The 21,147-nt window shown below is 39.3% G+C and overlaps 1 protein-coding gene across 3 annotated transcripts; it reads right to left on the reverse strand.

Moving 5' to 3' along the window:
* Positions 1-315: 315 nt before the first annotated feature.
* ATPSCKMT (ATP synthase c subunit lysine N-methyltransferase) lies at positions 316-21,123 on the reverse strand. Of its 3 annotated transcripts, XM_075212758.1 has the most exons (6): positions 20,541-21,121; positions 10,524-10,810; positions 8,836-8,973; positions 8,301-8,351; positions 3,803-3,924; positions 316-783 (listed from the first exon to the last, which is right to left on the reverse strand). In XM_075212758.1, the coding sequence occupies exons 1-6, from the start codon at positions 20,584-20,586 to the stop codon at positions 732-734; spliced, it is 696 nt and encodes a 231-aa protein (XP_075068859.1). In that variant the 5' UTR covers positions 20,587-21,121; the 3' UTR covers positions 316-731. The 3 variants fall into 3 exon arrangements, with proteins under 3 accessions (XP_075068859.1, XP_075068860.1, XP_075068861.1); XM_075212759.1 differs by lacking the exon at positions 316-783 and having other exon boundaries at positions 3,698-3,924; positions 20,541-21,119; XM_075212760.1 differs by lacking the exons at positions 316-783; positions 3,803-3,924 and adding an exon at positions 5,951-6,285 and having other exon boundaries at positions 20,541-21,123.
* Between the last annotated feature and the right edge of the window lie 24 nt (positions 21,124-21,147).

Genomic DNA, 21,147 nt, shown 5'->3' on the forward strand with positions numbered 1-21,147 from the left:
TATGCTAAGCAATGCAATACAGTTAAAACGCACAATGACAGTAAAAAGAAACAGTTTTCTCTTTGTCCCTAGATTCAGTTAGCATACCTTAGATAATGCAAAACGGACATTCGGTTTCACAACACAGAGTAAAATTCAGGTTTTGAACACATTGCGTTCTTACCCGTATATGACGCGTCTCCACCCTTTGTTGGGGAACCGAAATCCGTTGGTCTTGCGTATCGTCCGGCAACGAAACCTCCAAACTCAAGAGCCCCCAAATTGTTATGAGCGTTTTGTCGCTATCCAATAACGATTGTCGAATCTCGATTTGTGTTTCCAACGCACAAAGATTTATTCTCAAAAATTAGCAGAATATATTCAAGCGAAATAATAATAAGTACAGCCGTTACTTATCGCAGGCGCTCTGGATCCAGTGTACAGTCATTCAGTCCTGAAGTCTGTGGTCTAGGTGACTGACCATTACATAAGAGCTACTGCTTATATGCAAACAGAGATACAGTGAAACAATGCAGGTGGTATAGCTTGCTTGTATTGGTCCAGGCATCAGGAGAGTCCAGGGGGTTACACATCATAGGCTGATTCAATCTATGGAATCCAAAGGTGGGGGGTATCTCCAGGGATGAGCTCTGTTCTTCCCGCCAAACTGCTCTGTTCTTCCCGCACTCCAATTACAATCAGTCCATTTGCATTTGACAGTTAATATCATATTAAAGGTTTATTCACTAACATCAATAACTAGAGTATGCAATGTGCGATCTCTTCGCCGAATGCACCGAACAGCTGCTGATGTAAAGGGGATTAATATGATATTAGACATGACATTTCTTTTAACCTGAACCATATGTATCACTAATATGCATATAACTTATAATATTACACATAAACACTACTATATTTCGACATAAATAACTATGTGTTGCAACTACCATTAATGTGTACTATTTTACAAATGTGTGTGTTGGTGCGAATGTATGTAAAAGCGTAAATACTGTTGTTGCCACATGTTGCGGCTGCGTACGCCCTCCACGCCATAGCGTGCCATACGCATCTTTTCAGACAGACAACCAAGTTTGCGCGATTTTAATTAAAATGACTTTATCCAATTTACTGACTTCGACAAAAGAGACAGGAGGAAAAAGTGAGAAATGGAGTTGCCTGCAGAGCCATTTGTTTTTTCCCCTGCAGATACAGTTAGACAAAGAAGGCTCACATAATGGTCGGGATATCGGGTATCCCTTTCCCATCTTTGAGTAGCTCGTTGTACTTTACTGAACATGCCTTTACTGTACTTGCCCTACATTGAAACGTTCCTTCCAACCCTAGTTCCTCCTCTGAAAGCACAGAGCAGTAAAGTCTGCATAGCAATTTACACATTTTACATACGCATGTGCAGTACGGAAATGCTTATTTTACACAGGAATTAAATGAGCAGATATCCTCATTTTTTAGTTGGCAAATTAGTAAAACTTACTGAGTGTCTTACTGTTTGATATAAATTCTAAACTGAAAAGAGAACAAAGAGCTGAATCTAATTGTACTGCACTATGTGGTTTATGTATTAAATATATTTCCCTTATACATTGAACCACAAAATTGATTAAAACATAGCTTATTTGTTGAATAAAATATTGTATTCTAAAAAAGCAGTGAAATATAAAGTGAAAAAGTGCAATAAAGTGATTTCAAAAATGCTGTGTATGGTAATTTATCTATTCATTATATAGAAGGTGGTGTTTAAGAATTCATGTCCCCACTTTCTAAACTGGAATACCTGGTTGGTTTCTTAATATTTTATAAAGCTATAGTATTCCAATAAATTTTCAAGATAGTAATTTCCATATAAATTTTAGTTTGTCACTCATTTTTATAGTAATTTCTTAGTGACAATTCTGATTTATCTATATATATTGTCCCTAGGAGATTAAAAATGTCCCTTTTCCCATCAAACAATTGCTATTCTCGGTATCTAGTACTCTGTCTCCAAAAATATATGAGTATGCACACCGGTTATTAAATCCAGTCAAGTAAATTAATTGCAGTGACGGGGGGTGAATTGCTAACTACCTTTCAGAATCTCGCTTGGGGTTGGACAATAACAGATTTGGTAGCTATCATAAAGGTATTCCTTTTGAATTAAATCATGTTAAATTTGAATAGTTATGACATATAAATACCACTATAATATGTAATTTTAAAACTCTGTATAATTTATAATATTCACATTACAATAAAGGGATGGACATCTCAATATATTTTAAATAGAATCCGATAATATAATAAATTATTGGATTCTAATTGACACTTGATAAGGTATTATAAAATACACTTCAATGTGAGCTTCTATGGAAAGAAATCTTTCTATAAAAGCTCGAAAAAAGACCAAAGTTTGTAACACTTCTACTATCCTTGTAATGCATATGGACAACGTATGTATCTTACATAAAGAGAATTTTCAGGCCGCTGATTTTTGTTATAACCTAACTTCAATTCATTCACGATACTATCTGAATAGAGTCCAGCCTCATGTGAGTAGTAAGATTCTGTGATATAGATTTGAATCTAGAATTCGGCATGATTGATGTCCATTTGATGAGTCAGGTGACATGTAGTTGAAAAATTCTATATATCCAGTAACTGCGATTGCGGAATAAATGTTTCCCGTACACCAGCAAGTTTAGCAAAAGCAGTGTCACTAGTTAATTTCTTCTGATATAAGTAATGTAGTATATTGAAAATTGAAGAAATATATTTAAGGGAATTAATATGATAGAGAGTGTAAAAAACTCAAAACAAAAATGTGGGAACTTACTCGATGTTAGGCAGCAAGCCGTTAGTGTGAGAAATCTGCTGAAAAAAAGCAGCCCAACATTTAGTGATATGGTGCTAATGAGATGACAGATATGGCAAATCATTCCTTTATTATTGTTCAGGAACAGAGGATAGAGATTCCTTTTAATTTAGATGGTGGGCTGTACATTTTATATGCCCAGTGATTGCAGAGCAAATAGCATACTATTAACAGTAATATTGGCATAATCAGAGTGCCGTTAGTACATAATTAAGATAATACAGTTGCTTCATTTTGTAAGCAAATTACTACTTGTTAGTGGATTAGCACCAGAAGACCTTAGTCTTGGATAGTGATCTACAAGAGGAATCTTCACTTTATATTTCACTACTTTTTTTAGAAACAATATTTTATTCAACAAATAAAAAAAAATTTTTTAATCAATTTTGTGGTTCAATGTATAAGGGAAATATATTTAATACATAAACCACATAGTGCACCACAATTAGATCCAGCTTTGTTCTCTTTTCGGTTTATGTATATTTTAGCTGAACAGTAGCACCTCAGAACTTAAAACATATAAGAAACAAGGACCCCTCAAGGGAAGTTAAATTAATAGACAAATGTTATAATGAGCAAATGTGGTCCTATGAATTAACTAGTGCGACAATAATCCTAATAAATTGTCTTGATATAAATTCTGTAAGTTATTATATTTTCATAAATTGTTTAAGGAATGCTTCACTTTCATTGAGAATTTCAAAAACTTGGTGATTATAAATAGTTCATTCAGAGAAGAATGTTGTTAGACAAACACTGCTCAACTACTCAAATTAAAAAACTATTTGAGATTGTTGCTTGGTTACAAATCTACTGTTTGATCCTGCTGAATAATGAAAATTGTACTAAACATGTTATAGTCCCTAAGACAACAATTATTTATTTTTCGTCATCATGTTTATCTTTTATTGAAATCTGAATTTCTTCAATGTCTCCCAGTCGTATACCCACACAGTGTCTACTCCTTCTCCATATATGTGGTCCGGAACCCAATGTGGAAATGGAAAACGGCAGGCAATAATTCTGGCAGTGACATTTAATTCTATTTGAAGCTTTTGTTCCAAACAAGACATCTGCAGACAAAAACAACAAAGCTGTATTGTTCAAACCTGATTACTATTCTTTCTCCAAAGAAGACACAATAGTACAAGATTTTACTTTATTTGTAAAATGGGCAATTAAAATTTGAGAGATTTCTGTAGTAACATAATTTTAATGTAATTATTATTGAATTACTTAACATAAATAACTAAAGTATGTGCAATTATATATAGCCACTATAAGTATAAAAAATACATTCACATAGTAACAAAAAATTTGCTATTATATTTTATTATAATTAATAAAAAATACCCAGATGTTGTGGTGCTACAATACATGTTATGCAAAGAGAGTTCAGGGTATATTAAGGCAGGGCAAATGAAAAATTTTGTAAAATAGATTAATATCAAGTTCCGTTTTTTTTTTTTTTAGATATTATCTAATCCATGGGTGTAAGTTTAATTGATGTTTCATCTGAAACTCTTTTAACAGCTACAGATGTAGCCATGCTTTACCATATTTATCCCTTTATTTGGTGTGGTGATAAAACCCAAACCTTTACTAAGTTTTAGGCCTATTGGACAGTAAAGGGGAGACCATTTTAACTGCATTCCCAAGATGTTTATATGTTACAGTAGACTGCAAGTGCAAGTTTATATATCTTGGTCAAAATATAAAAAAACTCATACTTTTATTTTGCTGGATGTATACAAATCTGAACTGGTATGTGTGACTGGATCCCTTATAAGTAACTTATGGTATAAATTTATTTAAAGCAAATAGCGCAGGGCGCTTATTTACATAACTGCAAATGCAGTTATTTTTAATATTGTGTATATTTTGGTATAGGAGATTTTTATTTTTTTAACCTTGCTGGAGGAAATGCATTATTTCTGATGTATATATCCGACACAATAAGCCTTTATTTAGGAAGTCTTTTGTGTATCTTGGTTTAAAGAAATGCCTTGTTTGGGATTTTGCAACTTTTCTTGGGGAATTCTGTTCTTTGGAGGAAATGTGTATTCTGCAACTGTTGGAAGAAAGGACCCATATTAATTAGACCATTTGATGAGAGTCTAGCACCTGAAGGCATGGGAAGATTTAATTAGACTGCTGTGGACTGCTGTGTCTGAAACAAGATTCAGGAAATCACAGCAAGTGTTAGGATATCACAGATTAGTGTAAATATTGTTATTTTTGCATTGCATGTAAATCCATGTTTGTGTAAACTAATTGCATCCCGATTCTAAAAATAGCCTGTGGGGCTGTGTCCAAATTGGTATAAAAAGCTGTCTTGTACACTCCCAATCCATGTCCCCACTTCATGGTTCAACGAGCTACATAAGGCTATTAGACATTTTGTCTGGAGGGGCAGGAAACCTTGTTTCAAGAATGACATACTATATAAAGCGCAAATGTGATGGTGGTCTTCAGCTACCACATTTTTTAACATATTATGATGCTGTTATGCTAAACAGGGTTCCTGACTGGACAAGGGGAGGAGGAGACAGGCAATGGGTTTGGATTGAAGATTATGTATTAGATACAGCTACTGATCTTGTCCCATGGCAGTCTTCTCTTCCCACGATTAAACACCCAACTATCTCCCCCACCCTGGCTAGATGGTCAAAGCTGCGTACTACTCCAAACATTTCCACAAAACACTCTCCCTTGACGCCACTTTTCGACAATCCAGACTTCCCCCCCGGGCCTCTCAAGACAGTCTTTCCAACATTGGATCCAAGCGGGGATAACCCGTGTCGGCCAGCTGGTGGGCAGGTCTGGAGTTCATACCTTTTGCTGATCTACAGGCAAAATGAGGCCTACCCAATGTGGAAATTTGGAGGCATATTCAATTGAGACACTTTGCAGGTTCTAGGGGAGTCCGTGAGGAGGCAGTTAGGACGTGCACGCAGTTTGAGACCCTTTGTACGGCGGCTCAACGCCCTAGGCACACCTTATCATCTATATATAAGATTTTGATTGTACATTCATTCAAAGCGCTACCCAAATTCACCAGGGACTGGGAGCGGGAGTTAAACATGGACATACCTGAGTCAGAATGGGGAGACATTTCAGCGCACTCAAGTCAGCTCAATTAGTATAACAGTGGTTGAAACACACTACAAAATATTAACTCTGTGGTACCGGTGCCCAAGCCTCTTGGCAAGGATGTTCCCTGGGGTCCTGGATCTCTGCTGGAGGTGTCGAGGAGCTTCGGGCACCCCTTTACATATTTGGTGGGAATGCTCGGCAATCAGACCTTTTTGGGATGCGGTTATCCTCATCTCCAAATCAATTGTGGGAACCGAATTACCAAACTGCCCGAGATTTTCTCAATAGCGCTGCTAAGGCCGTGATATCAGTCCACTGGAGATCACCGTTAGCCCCCACTATAAAAGAATGGTTTACACGAATAGACTTTTATATGGCAATGGATGAGGTAATTTATGCGGCAGAAGATGAAAATAGAGCTTTCTATGTACTGTGGTCGGAATGGATCGAATTTAAAGACACAGTGTTGTTTGCTCAGTGGAATGTGTGAAGCCCAACTCCCCTCCCTCCCCCCCATGCCTTCCCCTTCTATCTCTCTATCCCCTATTCCCCTTACTTTCTTTTATAAGAAGGGTTAAGCAAACATACACCACTTTGGGTGAACCTGCAATTGTTGTTGTGCAACGGAATGCTTGAAGTACCATATTTATATGTTAATACTGTTGCATACATATGTATATGCTGTTTCACTTCAAAAAAAATAGATTATATAAAAAAAAAAAAAAAAAAAAAAAAGCTGTCTTGTATTGAAAATTGTTCTTCTGATTCCATCTGACCTGAGCACTGATACCTTCAATCAGTGTGACTGCAAATAAGCATCACTTGCTTCAAAGACCTGCTTGAGAACATCTTCTATGCTAAAAATCCTGTGACCTACAGATTAGACCCAAAATGTAATCCGTTCCCGGCTGTTTCTGAGGTTTGGACCTAGCATCCAATACCACTGCTCTGCCCGCTACCCAGCGGCTCTGGCCAGTGCAATAGGCCAGGGGGGATCCATCCACAGCAACCCTGATCTATAGGAAGAGGTCAGGGGCACCACCCCAGGTACACCAGTAACGGGGTACACTCACAGCGTCAGTTACCCAGAAGAAACCCAGTACTGAATGCCGATAAGGAGTCCAGTGATGGCAGCATTTGTAAGCCCCTCCTACTGCGGTTAGAGGGCACATTTTAGGATAACGAAAGGGAACGGTGGCAAACTAAGCCCAGCTGGTTCCCAGCAACAACAGACAGGGTGGCATAGGCGGTCCATCCTGTCACAGTATGCATATATACTTTTGTATTGATGTAGTGCACCAGTAGCACTGGGCCTTATTTGAATGTTTTCCCTTCCCTGGTCGTAAAATATTGCATTTGTCTAGCAAATCCCAAAATGGTTATTTGGGTATGTTGCGGTCAACAGTTTTTTTAAACTTTTTGGCTTCTTGGATAGTAATGATCTAGCTGTACCAACTAGCCATTCTCAAGAGCCATTTAAAAAGACCACTCTTTGTATCCTGATAAGGGAGACTGGAGGTACCCAACCTATTATAGGAAACATATAAAATATATAGCAACTTATTAGTACAGATTATGATAAATAGCAGTAGTAGAGATTTTGAAGATCTACATCAGGGGTGCACAACCTTTTGTTGTCCAAGTGTGAAAGATGAATAACAATCTAGATACAAAATGGTTTTTAGCAGCCATGTTGTTCATAGATCTGTCCTTATGCATTTGGTTTTGTAAGAAATTATGTTTATGCAAATTGTTTTTCTTGCTTCTAGGAATAAGTACGCACTTACTAGCACCAGTGATTATTTAGAAACATTGATAAGAGAAATAATGACTCCTACACCAGAGATAGGGCCTCTTATTATTGTTTATGTCAAGAGAGGCACATGCAAATATTATTTCACTAATCAGTGTAATTGCCAAGGTTAAATGCCATTTAGCAAAGGATTTTGATTTGCACCAAGGCTCATGAGTCTACCTAGTAAGATGAAGATGTTTGTGGAAAAACAGAAGGGAGGATATTGTGGGAGTACGCAGTAGTTGTATCGATTCATCTCATTTTGTGAAGCAAATGTTTGAAGTGTCCTTTTGTATGGGGTGCAGAGGGCTCATTTTAGTGGCATACATAGTTGTGCACAGGGCCTTACAGCCATTTCCACTCTGCTTGAAGGACTTGCTCAGCGCTGGTAGTCTCAACTTATACTGTTATTGGGACCCATTTTGTGACTTAATCATCAAATATGCCCTTATGTAGACAGTTTGTTTTTTTACAATTGAGGATAGATATGAAAATAAATGCTGTGACACTCTTAGGTGTCTATAAAGCAGTATAAAATTATAGAAAACAACTACTTACCATCTGTGGCACACCAAAAATTACAATGTTTGTATACTGTGAAAAGCTGACCTATAAAAAAAGAAAAAGAAAATCATGTTTTGCTGTAATATCAATGAATGAATTGGTCTGGTTTTAGTTAAATTTTAGAACGTCTAATAATTTTTTAGTGTTCTGATACAATATAGGTTAACCACCTCACAGTTAACAACATTAGAACATAGCTCATTTATGCTACAATGTATCAGAGGCTTCCTCTACCCCAAAGCAGCAATGCACTTAAGCTTTCCTTCCTACTCAATCACTTGAAAATGACTGGTGAGCAATGTGAGTGCATAGGTTTCCAGTTTCTCATTAAGTCTCCTCTTCCCAAGCCAGATCCTTGACTGCTCTTTGGGCAGTAAAACAGCAGCTATTCTGGAGTTTTTTCTAAACTCAACTGTTTTTGACATTTTTTAAAGAAATAACATCCTTGAAGTGAAATACATTTGCAGCATTTCACTTCTAAACATTACAATACAAAAGTTATAAAAATATATTAGCATGGCTTTCATACCTTCCATAAATCTGATATGTGAAATTTGGCATTATGATGCACACCCTCTCTCCATGCTCTATATCGGGAATACCAGACTAGCCAAGGATTTAATTCATAACCAACAGCTCGGAAGCCTTTCTTTGCAGCAGCGATTACCTAAATTAGATTAGATATAAAAATCATAAACAAATATGCATTATTAGTTTCCTAGAACCATATAGTTAGAAACGTTGTCGAGAATCCAATTCCCTGCAATGTGCCATGAAGTCCCAACAGAAATAACTCTGCATCGATATAACATTACCGACTTTTCTCACATCCCATAGAGGTGCGCAGGAAAAGCTGTGATGTTCAGGTACAGTAGCACACGGAAAAGAGCTAATCATTGTGATGTCTAGCGGCTCACTGAAGGGAACTGAATTCCTCCGAATGTATGAATCTTTACCCAGGGACTTTCACACTGTGATACACAATATATATATTGTAGTAATTTTTTTTTATACTCTCCCACTTTGCTTCTCTAACATAGTGAATGGCATTGTTTCAGGTACTCAGAATAATAAGATCAAAGAATAAAATAGTGATTGCAGCATCATACTCTTTTTAGCATTGAAATCAATAATACCCATTTTTAGACACTATTTACACTTGTGGTGAATAAACCAAAAGTTCAGGCACAGTCAATATGTATACGGGAGTTTCTTGCGGGCAATGTCTCTCAGTTATGTCAGTCAGGTTTACATTATGGTCTTCCAAAATGTAATTTTTATACTTTATATTGAGTGCAAGTTCTTCTCTACCCCCCTCCCTCTACCACCACCACTTGTATTCTTTTACTTTCTCTCCCATAGCCCTCAACTATACTTCATCATCATCATCATCTGTTGATTTATCCCCTACCTCCACTGCAATTCATTCTCACCCACCCCATAATGCATTCTCCTTCTGTAATTCAGGTTTGTCCTGTACAGTACAGTTACTGGCCCTTACATTCTCAATCCAGTTATTAGTCAAAGAAGTATCTAATTGTTTAGGGCAACAACTATAATATGATTACAATAATATTCTTGCTAGAGAGTTCATATCTCTGTGTTTAGTCATTTGTGATCTCGGAAAGGCACTCTGTCTTTCAATGTGTCCCAGGCAATACATAACAGTTAATTGGGAAGATATCTGGTTTACCCACAATCTTATAACTAAGATAACAGATATATGCTGCATTTGATGACTGATGTGAGCGAGTTCTCTGTACAGCGCTGCGGAATTAGTGGCGCTATATAAATAAATGGTGATGATGATAATTTGATCCTCTAGTAGCAAGAGCTGCAGTAAAAGCAATCAAGTGCTTATATTAAATTCACATTTACAAGACATGTTTCTTCAAACTGGAAGCCTTACGGGGGACACATATTAAGAAAATATGAATTTTATTGACTAGCTTGCAGGGAATTTGTCCTGTAGCAATGTTCTATAAAATGCAAAGCGAAAATATGTTCAATGTGATATGAATAACTTTTTTCAACTGTAATGTAAAAATGTTGTATTGGTATCATTTTTATTCTTGTAATGACAGAAGCAGTATTCAAGACCAGTTTTATAAAATGATGCATATATCATGTTTACATATAAAACGTTGTAACACACACAATCAGAAAGGAGTGCAGCAAACGGAACAATAATTAAAGTAACAAATGCGTGCAACTTACAATTCGTCCATCACCGCTCCCTATGTCAACCACAAGTCCTTTTCTATGCTGAAGCATTTTCAATACATTTTCCACCTGTGTTTTTGTTGCAGGTACATAAGGTAGACAAATTTTTCTCAGTGCTGGGGCTACAAATGGAGTAACCACTGCATGCAGTGCCAACAATGCAGCCCCCACAATACCAGTAGCAACTAGTCCCCATTTTTTTGTCTTTTCATTGTCAGTAGTAAGATCCAAAGCAAGGTCCTCTTGTGAGGTAAAAATGGATTTGGACATCACTGAAAAATCTGTAAGATGAGACAACAAACTTCAGTGATAAAACACAAAACAGTTCCAGAAAGTAAACTCAGATATACTACAAAAGTATAAGTAATCAAGTAACATCAGGTGAATATATATATCCTTGACAAGTCCAGCACATCGGCGGACGCACAATATATATATATATATATATATATATATATATATATATATATATATATACACACACACACACACACGAGACTGTGATTCCACCTAGTAAACAAAGCAGTCAGAACCGGTTATAACTGCATACGTAGTAACCTTGAACCAGTCTGAACCTGCATGACAAGCTCCAACACTCTATGATGTTCAGTTGATTGTGAGTCCCCATTTAGTTTGGTTGTGTTTTCTATAGAGTGCCACAAAAATGCTAAGTTTAAAAGTCGAACGTGCCAATTTGAATTTTTTGGTAAAATTGAACAAAACACCAACAGAATGTTTTCAAATGCTTACTATGGCCTATGTGAATGACTGTCTGTCTCATGCGCATTTGTTTGAGTGTCACAAGAGATTTAACAAGGGATGTGAGAATGTGATGAACGCCCTGGATGACCTTGCACTTCAAGAATCAAAGAAAATGTAGAAAAAAATCAGTCAGATTGTTCGAAAAGACCGCCGACTCAGTGTTCGAATGATAGCTGAATCCGTGAACATTGACAAAGACACTGTGTGGAAAATATTGCGCAAGGATCTTAACATGACGGAAATTTGTGCAAAGATGGTCCCAAGGGTTCTCACACCAGAGCAAATGGAACTGTCTGCAGCAACTTGACACAGATCCAAGTCCATCTCAGGATGTTCTTAGATTTTAAATGCAATTCATACTTAAAAAAAACCCAAACACTTATCTGTGATATCCTACATCACGTGATGGTTACAATATTAAGACAGGTTCTAACACCATTAACAAAAGCCACTCAGGAACTCACAGTAATGACTTCCTGTGGTATGTTCAAGTGTTGGTCACTCACATTGAATAGACTTAATTAGCCTTAATGAGGACATCCTCTAGAAACTAGAAACTACACACACACACACACTTCCTCAAATAAATGCTTATCAGAAATCTAACATATACCTCAGACATGAGTTCATTTCCTCTAGCAAAGTTAAAACAGAGTTTCTTCCCTGGTCTTAGAAATAAATATTTCCCTTACAAAAAAAATATACAATATTAAAAATAAGTGCATTTGCAATTATGTAAATAAGTGCCCTGCGCTATTTCCTTTAAATAATGTAAGTGAACCAGTCACACTCCTCTCCTTGTCCATGCAGGCAACCAGCGTGCCATGTCCCAATGATTTGGCTCCTGGTCCCGCAATTCTTAAAGTTATCGTGGGTGACCCGGAGGTTCCGGCTCTTCCTGCCGAGACAATCCATCCGCATTGCTGCGAGCCTTTCCTTGCTTGTGAATTATGTCAAAGTCATGAATTTGAAGTGCAAGACTCTAGCGCAACAGTCGGCCATTTACTCCTGAGGTGTGTTGTAGCCACAAGCGGGTGTCCAGTCATCTCTGGGGAGATTCTTCTTAGTGAGATCTGTCAAGGGCTTCACTACAGTGCTAAAGTCTGGGACAAAACGTCTGTAGTAGCCTTAGGCCACTAAGAAGGCCAGTACTTGTCTTTGGGTTGTTGGCCGGGGGCCAGGCTCTGATTGCCTCTACCTTGGTTCTGGTTTAACCTCACCTCTCCCCACACGATGACCCAGGTGCTGCACCTCTGACATCTCCATTTGACACTTGTCTGCTGATGGTCAGACCTGCCCACTGAATTCATAATTAGTTATTTATATAGCGCCACTAACCAACACTTGCCCTACATGTTTCAGATGGTCCTCCCAGGATTTACTGAAAATGGTAAGTGCCAAGTGCTTAAATAACAACTGGGCTGAGGAAGCCTTGATGAGCAGGTCGTCTAGGTATGGAACCATTCTCACTCCCGTGGAGTGAAGACAGGTCACCATGACCGACATTAGTTTTGTAAACACCCTTGGCATCGATGAGAGGCCGAAGGGTAGTGCCCTGAGTTGGTAGTGTAAAGCACCTGTAAAGCGAAGCAAGGCCTGGTGTCCCTCCCAGATGGGGACGTGCAGATGTTTCCAACCAATTTATTACCGATCGGAGGGACTGCATGCGAAACCTGTCCACCCGCATGTGAATATTTAGCATTTTTAAATTTAGAATGGGTCGGAATGAGTCATCCGGCTTTGGAATCAGAAAAAGTTTGGAGAAAAACCCCTATCCTCCCTGGTTTCCAAGAACCGGGGTGATGACTCGGGCTGAAAGAAGAGAGGCGACACAATGAAGCATCGCCTGTCTTCTTTCCGGATCCCGGAGCAGGTTGGTTGATAAAAAACAACAAGGGGCTGGACCTGAAAGATCTATTATGTAGCCCCTTGTAATAATGCCACAAATCCAACCCTCTTTGGAGGACGCCATCCACTGGTCCCTTAACAGTAGCAGACGTCATCCCACTCCCACAAGAAGAGGTGGCCGACAGTCAGGCTGACGGCTTCTCTGGAGGCTTGGGTGAGGGACGTCTTGCAGAGTAGGAAGACCTATGTGACAGGATTATTAAAGTAATTCTATCGTTTTCAAAAAAGCATTGCCTAAGCAATTGTATTGTGTTTCCAACACACAAAGTGATTTATTTTAGCAGATGTAAAAAGTTAACAGTTCAATACAAGATTATAATATAATACATTACAGTACAGCCAATTCCAAAAGATACATACCGCTGCGCTACCACGGGCACCAGTGAACAGTAGTTCACCCTTGAATACTGTGTTCAGAGTAGACTGAAGACTGGGAGAGCAGCTATGATCATATATACATTCAGTGTTACAGAGAGAACAATGCAGATGACGTGGCTTGCTTCTATAGGTCCAGACTTCGGGTGGGTCCAGGGTAAACAGAACATAGGCTAGTTCAAACAACCCCCTCAAAGGCTGAGGTCAACATTCCAGATGAATCTCCCGCCCAGAAACCAGTTACAACTAGTCCATTAGCATTTTACAGTCTGATATCAATCTGACAAGATATTGCCTAACATCAATAACTAGAGTATGCAATATGCTATCTCTTCGGCGATGGAACCGGACAGCTGCTGATGAATGGGGGAATAAAATGATATCAGACATGACATATTTCCTATAACCTGAACCTTAAATAACACTGAAGTGTACATATAATCATAATATATAAACTAATAATAAACTAAATTCTATCTTCTCATAAATTACTGTGTAACGGAACCAATATGAATATGAATTATATAAATAACTAAATGTTGTAATGCAAGTGTGTACGTGTGTATTTTACCGTGCGATAGCCGTATGCCACGTGTAGCGTGGCATACTGAGTGCAATCGACCAATAAAACAATATTAACCAATATACTTTCGTTCATCCAATTATACGACTTCGACAGGATGAACCACCTATGTCACCCTGTCTGTTGTCGCTAGGGACCAGCTGTGCTTACTTTGCCACCGTCCCCTTTCTTTATCCCAAATACGCCTCTCCTGTCGCTATAGGAGGAGCCTGCTGCCACCGGTTCTAAGCTCCTACAGAGTCAACTAGAACTGCATTCCTTCTGGGTAACTCTGGCTGCTAGGGTACCCCCATGCTGGTACACCTGGGCTGGTATACCTGACCTCTTGCCTTCAGACCAGGGTTGCTGTGGATGGTTCCCCCTGGCCTATCACACTGGCCAGAGCTGCAGGTAGTGCGCAAAATGTTGGCACTGGGATTCTGGGTCCAGCTCATATCAACCGGAGAGCGGATTAGATTTGTGTCTAATCTGTAGGCCACAGGAATTTACAGCAGGGTAAGTAGTTGTCAAAGTAGGTTCTTGAAGCAAAAGATGGTTTATTAGCTCAAGTAGTCCAAACAAGGACAGTTCACATGCCACTCTGTGGTACTAGTGATCTTTCCAAAAGTATAGATGGTAAAAGAATGATACATTACATGTTCAAACAGCTCACTTTTTATACAGTTCTGACATAACTCCTGGCAGGGGGTAAGCCAGCCCCCTGTACCGAGATGGTTCCACAATGTCTGAGCTATTTTTATTATCAGGTTACGATATGTGTTTCCCCATAGATTTAAATGCAATTCATACTTAACAATATTTACACTTATCTGCGATATCCTAAAACTTGCTGTGATTTCCTGAATCCTGTTTTAGACACAAAGGAAATCTAACAGCATGTCTAATTAAACCTTACTGTGCCTTCAGGTGTGCTGGACACTCACACATCAAAAGGTCTAATTTACAGGAGATTAACATGGGTCCTTTCTTCAGACAGTTGGAGAATACACATTTCCTCCACTCTATTGCTACCTTGGGAATTCCCAAAGAAAAGTTACAAACCCCAAACAAGTCATTTCCTTACATAACACATCCCAATGTAACATGATAAGTGCATTTGCAATTATACATTGGTATATACACACAACATTTTTTCCCCCAGCACACTGCTATAGCCAGCAACAGATCTGCCATTTCTACTGTAGATAAAAATGCAAAAGTCTTTGTTGCACACATTTGCAAATGTATGTTTAAGCCATCCTGCCACGCCAAGGCGCTTTTGCATATAGGATGGTCCTACTCTAAACAATGAGAGTCCCTATATTTGGGCCATACATATGTGTTTTTAAATTGAGAGCTAACTTACCAAAGAGGTACCCCAGAAGCCTCCAAATAGCAATCCAATGTCAGCACTCCCCCTCAGCTACTGACACCAACATGCCTCTCAGACAAATACAAAAGTGGAAGCTGCTCAAATCAATTTAAAAACACATATGTATGGCCCAAATATAGGGACTCTCATTGTTTAGAGTAGGACCATCCTATATGCAAAAGCGCCTTGGCGTGGCAGGATGGCTTAAACATACATTTGCAAATGTGTGCAACAAAGACTTTTGCATTTTTATCTACAGTAGAAATGGCAGATCTGTTGCTGGCTATAGCAGTGTGCTGGGGGAAAAAATGTTGTGTGTATGTTCCTTGCAGGAGAACCCCACCCTTTCAGCACCTGTTATGGCCTATAAATTGATTTGAGCAGCTTCCACTTTTGTATTTGTCTGAGAGGCATGTTGGTGTCAGTAGCTGAGGGGGAGTGCTGACATTGGATTGCTATTTGGAGGCTTCTGGGGTACCTCTTTGGTAAGTTAGCTCTCAATTTAAAAACACATATGTATGGCCCAAATATAGGGACTCTCATTGTTTAGAGTAGGACCATCCTATATGCAAAAGCGCCTTGGCGTGGCAGGATGGCTTAAACATACATTTGCAAATGTGTGCAACAAAGACTTTTGCATTTTTATCTACAGTAGAAATGGCAGATCTGTTGCTGGCTATAGCAGTGTGCTGGGGGAAAAAATGTTGTGTGTATGTTCCTTGCAGGAGAACCCCACCCTTTCAGCACCTGTTATGGCCTATAAATTGATTTGAGCAGCTTCCACTTTTGTATTTGTCTGAGAGGCATGTTGGTGTCAGTAGCTGAGGGGGAGTGCTGACATTGGATTGCTATTTGGAGGCTTCTGGGGTACCTCTTTGGTAAGTTAGCTCTCAATTTAAAAACACATATGTATGGCCCAAATATAGGGACTCTCATTGTTTAGAGTAGGACCATCCTATATGCAAAAGCGCCTTGGCGTGGCAGGATGGCTTAAACATACATTTGCAAATGTGTGCAACAAAGACTTTTGCATTTTTATCTACAGTAGAAATGGCAGATCTGTTGCTGGCTATAGCAGTGTGCTGGGGGAAAAAATGTTGTGTGTATGTTCCTTGCAGGAGAACCCCACCCTTTCAGCACCTGTTATGGCCTATAAATTGATTTGAGCAGCTTCCACTTTTGTATTTTGAATTATACATTGGTGCCTGCACCTCTGACTGAAATACATTTCTACATGATCCAGCCACACTCTACCTCTATGAGTGACCCCTGTTCCCGAGCGGTCTGTCCCTGGAGGCCTGGTCGCTACTGTAGGGCCCTCCCGAAAGAGCTACCGAAATTAACCAAATCTTTGAGTTCTAGATTTAGGTTAATTTACTGGAAGGCAGGTACTCCTTGAGGTGCAGGGCCAGAGGGAGCAATTCTGAGTCCTGACACCAACTGGTCAGGCCATGCCTCCATGGCCTTAGGGACCCATGCTGATGAAAACATGAGTCTGAAGGAAGTGCCTGCCCCTACATAGATGAATTTCAAAAAAAACTTTGCGGTCGGTGACATCCCGCAGGGCGGCTGTGCCTGGCGCTGGTAGTAGTGTGGCAAGCTAAGCGCGCCACCGGAGTATCCACCCTTGGAATCTGTTCCCAACAGGCCAGATCCTATTCCTGTAACGGATACAGGGAAAGGACTCTCTGTGGGATAGTAAATCTACGTTCCGGCCGTTTACGCAATCTCAGTTAACTCCGCTGACGGAGGGAAACGGATCACAAGTCTTCTGATCTTTTTAAAAAGACCATGATCAGAAGCATTTGGTTCTACTAGATCCAAAAGGACTAGGGCTTGATGTACTGTCAATACCAGGTCTTGAATACCTGATATCTGTGGGACTCCTCCAAGGCTGTTACCTGTGCGGAATCAGAATCATGCATGAGTTCTCCCTCCTCTTTGATGATCCTTCGGAATCCGAGAGGGACAGAAAAGAATGGGTGGACCGATGTTGTTTGTTTCTTGACGGAATAGGTCTTGGGGAGTCAAAGAAACTGTTTAACCGATCTAGGCCTCTGACCAGTGATGAGAACTAAGCCTGTTCTCCAGGAGGAGGACCAGGGATAGTGAGTGAAGATGATGTGCCAGTCGGCCTAAAATCCACTGCCTCGGCCATTACTGGTAAGGTGACTGACGCAGGGGGGGGTCAATAACTACTGATGTGGATGGAATAACTGGAGCAACCGCTAGTATCTCCGCTGGCCTAGCAAGCAGCTGATCCAATGTTGCAACAGATTGTGCCAGAGAGGATGCTCACACTGGTTCCTCCGACAGAGGTGGTACACCAATCTGGGCCTGCGCGGGCTGGACCCCCGTGTCACAGTCAATACAGAGCGCCCCCGGGTCCTGCTGCCCAATAGGTAACTTAGCTTTACACTTTGAACAAGCGAAGTATTTTGCACAAGGTCCCTTTCGCTTGGCAGACATGTTGCTGAATGGAAACAGTGATCCCGATTCATTAAGGAACTTAGGCAAGAAATGTTTTAATTAAAATGCAAGGGGTGGAAATTAGTTTTATATTTTGCACATAAGTTAAATACTGGCTGTTTTTTCATGTAGCACACAACTACTTGATAGCTTATTTGTACACTGAAATTTAAAGTTGATAAGTGTGTGCTACATGAAAAAAAGACAGTATTTCACTGTGCAAAATATAAAACTAATTTTCACCCCTTGTATTTTAACATGGTTTTGTCCAGAATACTTAAGTAAGAAATTTCTTGCCTAAGTTCCTAAATGAATCAGGCCCAGTGTCACCAGAGAAGAAACAGAATGCAAGTTTGGTATAGAAACAAGGATACAACTAATCTCTGACCTTAGTCAAAAGTAGCATTTTGTAATAATATAAGAGTAAAAGCAGAATATAATAATATATGCTAATGCCCAACAAACTAATATACCCCTTAGTAATAATTAAATATAGAAGTATACAGCAATATAGATATATGGTGGTACTTAGCCTTCCAACAAGCTAAGCCAGATCTACAGGAGAGAAGTTTTTCAGCAGCATCTGCAGTGTTCAGGCTGAGTCTGCTGGTTTCCCGGGCAATGTTTGGCGCCTTTGGAAGATTCCAAAGTCCTGTATGCAGTGGGGGAACTCTCCTGTCCTAGCGATTGATAGCTGCAGCTTCTTAATTTAGTAAGCCTGCAGCGATCACTCCATTCTGCCTCTGTTGTTGTGGTGGACAATAAGTATAAGCAAGTTTCCCCTCTCCTATTCCTGAGGGGGGAACTTAGTATGTTCCAAGATTTCACCTACCACCGATCCGATTACCGGCGCTCCTTGCCTTTGATGGCAGCGATGGTATATCGGGAATCTATCACTGTGACAGTGACTTCATTAATCCGCCTGTCAGCACTGAACAGCCGCAGATGTTGTCAGTGTGAGCCGCCCAGCTCTCACTATAAAATGCTATAGTGCAGCTGTATCTCCAGGAAGGGTGCCCTCTCTTTATAGAGCACCCTACCTGTATTCCTGAATTAAAAAGCAGGAAAAAAAAATTATAGAAAAGAATAAAAATTATATAATAAAATCTTTAGTACTAGCAAAAAAATTTAAGCCCATCATCATCTATTTATATAGCACCACTAATTCGGCAGCGCTGCCCCATTGGAGCCTACAATCTAAATTCCCTAACATACACACACACAGAGAGCCTGAGGTCAATTTTATAGCAGCCAATTAACCTACTAGTATGTTTTTGGCGTCTGGGAGGAAACCGGAGCACCCAGAGAAAGCCCACGCAAACACGTGGAGAACATACAAACTCCACAAAAATAAGGCCATGGTCGGGAATCGAACTCATAACCTCTCAGCCACCATGCTGCCCCAAAGATTTAGATTAAGTCCCCAACTCCCTTGGGAACTTAATCTAAAACTGAGAGCTACAGGAATTGCAGAGGGAAGGGGTCTGTCAGCTTGATACATTCAACAAAAGTTAACTAGTTAAGTGCCAACTTCATGCTCCCGTCATACAACCCGTGGTAGCAGTATCCCCAAGAATGGTTGAATGAGAAACTAAACATATGCCCGTACTGGAGCTGCACCGTGAATGACAAGATCAGGGCATTTCAATCTAAGCAATAAAGAGTGGCTTTGCTTTGGTCAGAGTGTGGGAAAGCAGCTCGTAGTTTTATAAAGCAAGTTTCAGCGGAACACATAATATAATGGCTTGCAAATTGAGTGTCTATGTCTGTAATAGAATAATAAATAATAACTTATGAGGTTGCCTACTAGTGAGATCTGTTAAATCAGATGCAGTAATTGAATGCAGTATAAGCACCGTGAGAGATTATTCGGTCAGACATTCATTATGCACATCAATTCTGAAAGATTAGCACATGCATTCTAACGTCAATTTGGGAATTGACATTACAATTAATATATTTAATGTCAAAGACTTCCGTTTAACAAGGGTGCAATATAAATACAACTGTTACTTAGGCCCCTATTTATTAATGACTGCATTTTTAAAACAAACATTTAATCCTTTTCGCAAAGATAAGAAAGATCTTGTGCATTTATTAAAAATTTTCAACAGAACAGCAGTCACGATAAACTGGGAAGACCGGTGAGGGATTCGAAGATCCTTCGCTCTCGCCATAGGAGCAGAGCTGAAAAATTACACATACAGTAATGTACACCACATTACCGTATTTGTAATTGCATTTTCAGAACTTGTTACATAGCAGTCCCCGTAGACATTTATGGATTTCGCTGGTCCTTTTATATTTCAAAATATTTTGAATGAACAAAATGTTGCCTTTGAATCTAGATTAAATACTATTATAGATTTGTTATAACATTAGCTGTTAGTGCACTACCAACACCAACTTTTGTTCTTTTTGCTTATATACGAGAAAAGATTTTTACCCATTCGTAGTGCATATTACAGTACACTATGTTAAAATGACTTTTTTAAAAAAAATCAAAAAATTATAGATCGTATCCAGGGAAGAGTTATTAAAACAGACTTGTCAGGAAACCCACCTATTTGTCTTTGATGACACAGTAGATAAAAACAACCAGCCTTCATGTGTGTGAATGAGTCTGTAATAATGTTCTAGAGCTATAAGGTGGCCGGAAATAAATTAGCGACAATGAGGAGGAAGAGGAGGAGACACTAAGACAGCACGTTAAACGCCAAACTACTAACTTCCAGGAAAAAAGTTACCACTAACTGACGAACAAGAGTGTCTTTTTACTATCAAACACTGCTGCACCTGCCAGGCGATACTATTAGACACTAATTATGTTTATTTGGAAAAACAGGCGTGTGTCAGAACAAATTGTGTAGCAGCCATTTCATTACAACCTGCATTCTGCTGTCGATTGAAAAAAATATGGCATCCTGGCAACTCCCAAGGAACGCCCACAAACGCCAGGACAAACCAACTAGAAATCATATCTACGTGGTTAATATAGTTGATACGTTTCATTGGTCAAAATATCTGTCATTACGATAAATAAATAAGCAAAACGTCGCCACGCTTTTATAAAATTAAAGTTAGACACAAATGGTACCGTTAACGACTCCCCCCATTTATAAACTGGTGGTATGTTCTACTGTGGATGCTTCCAGAATCTGCCGTAAAGA

This window comes from Mixophyes fleayi, chromosome 5 (assembly GCF_038048845.1).
Source record: "Mixophyes fleayi isolate aMixFle1 chromosome 5, aMixFle1.hap1, whole genome shotgun sequence".
Lineage (NCBI taxonomy): Eukaryota > Metazoa > Chordata > Amphibia > Anura > Limnodynastidae > Mixophyes > Mixophyes fleayi.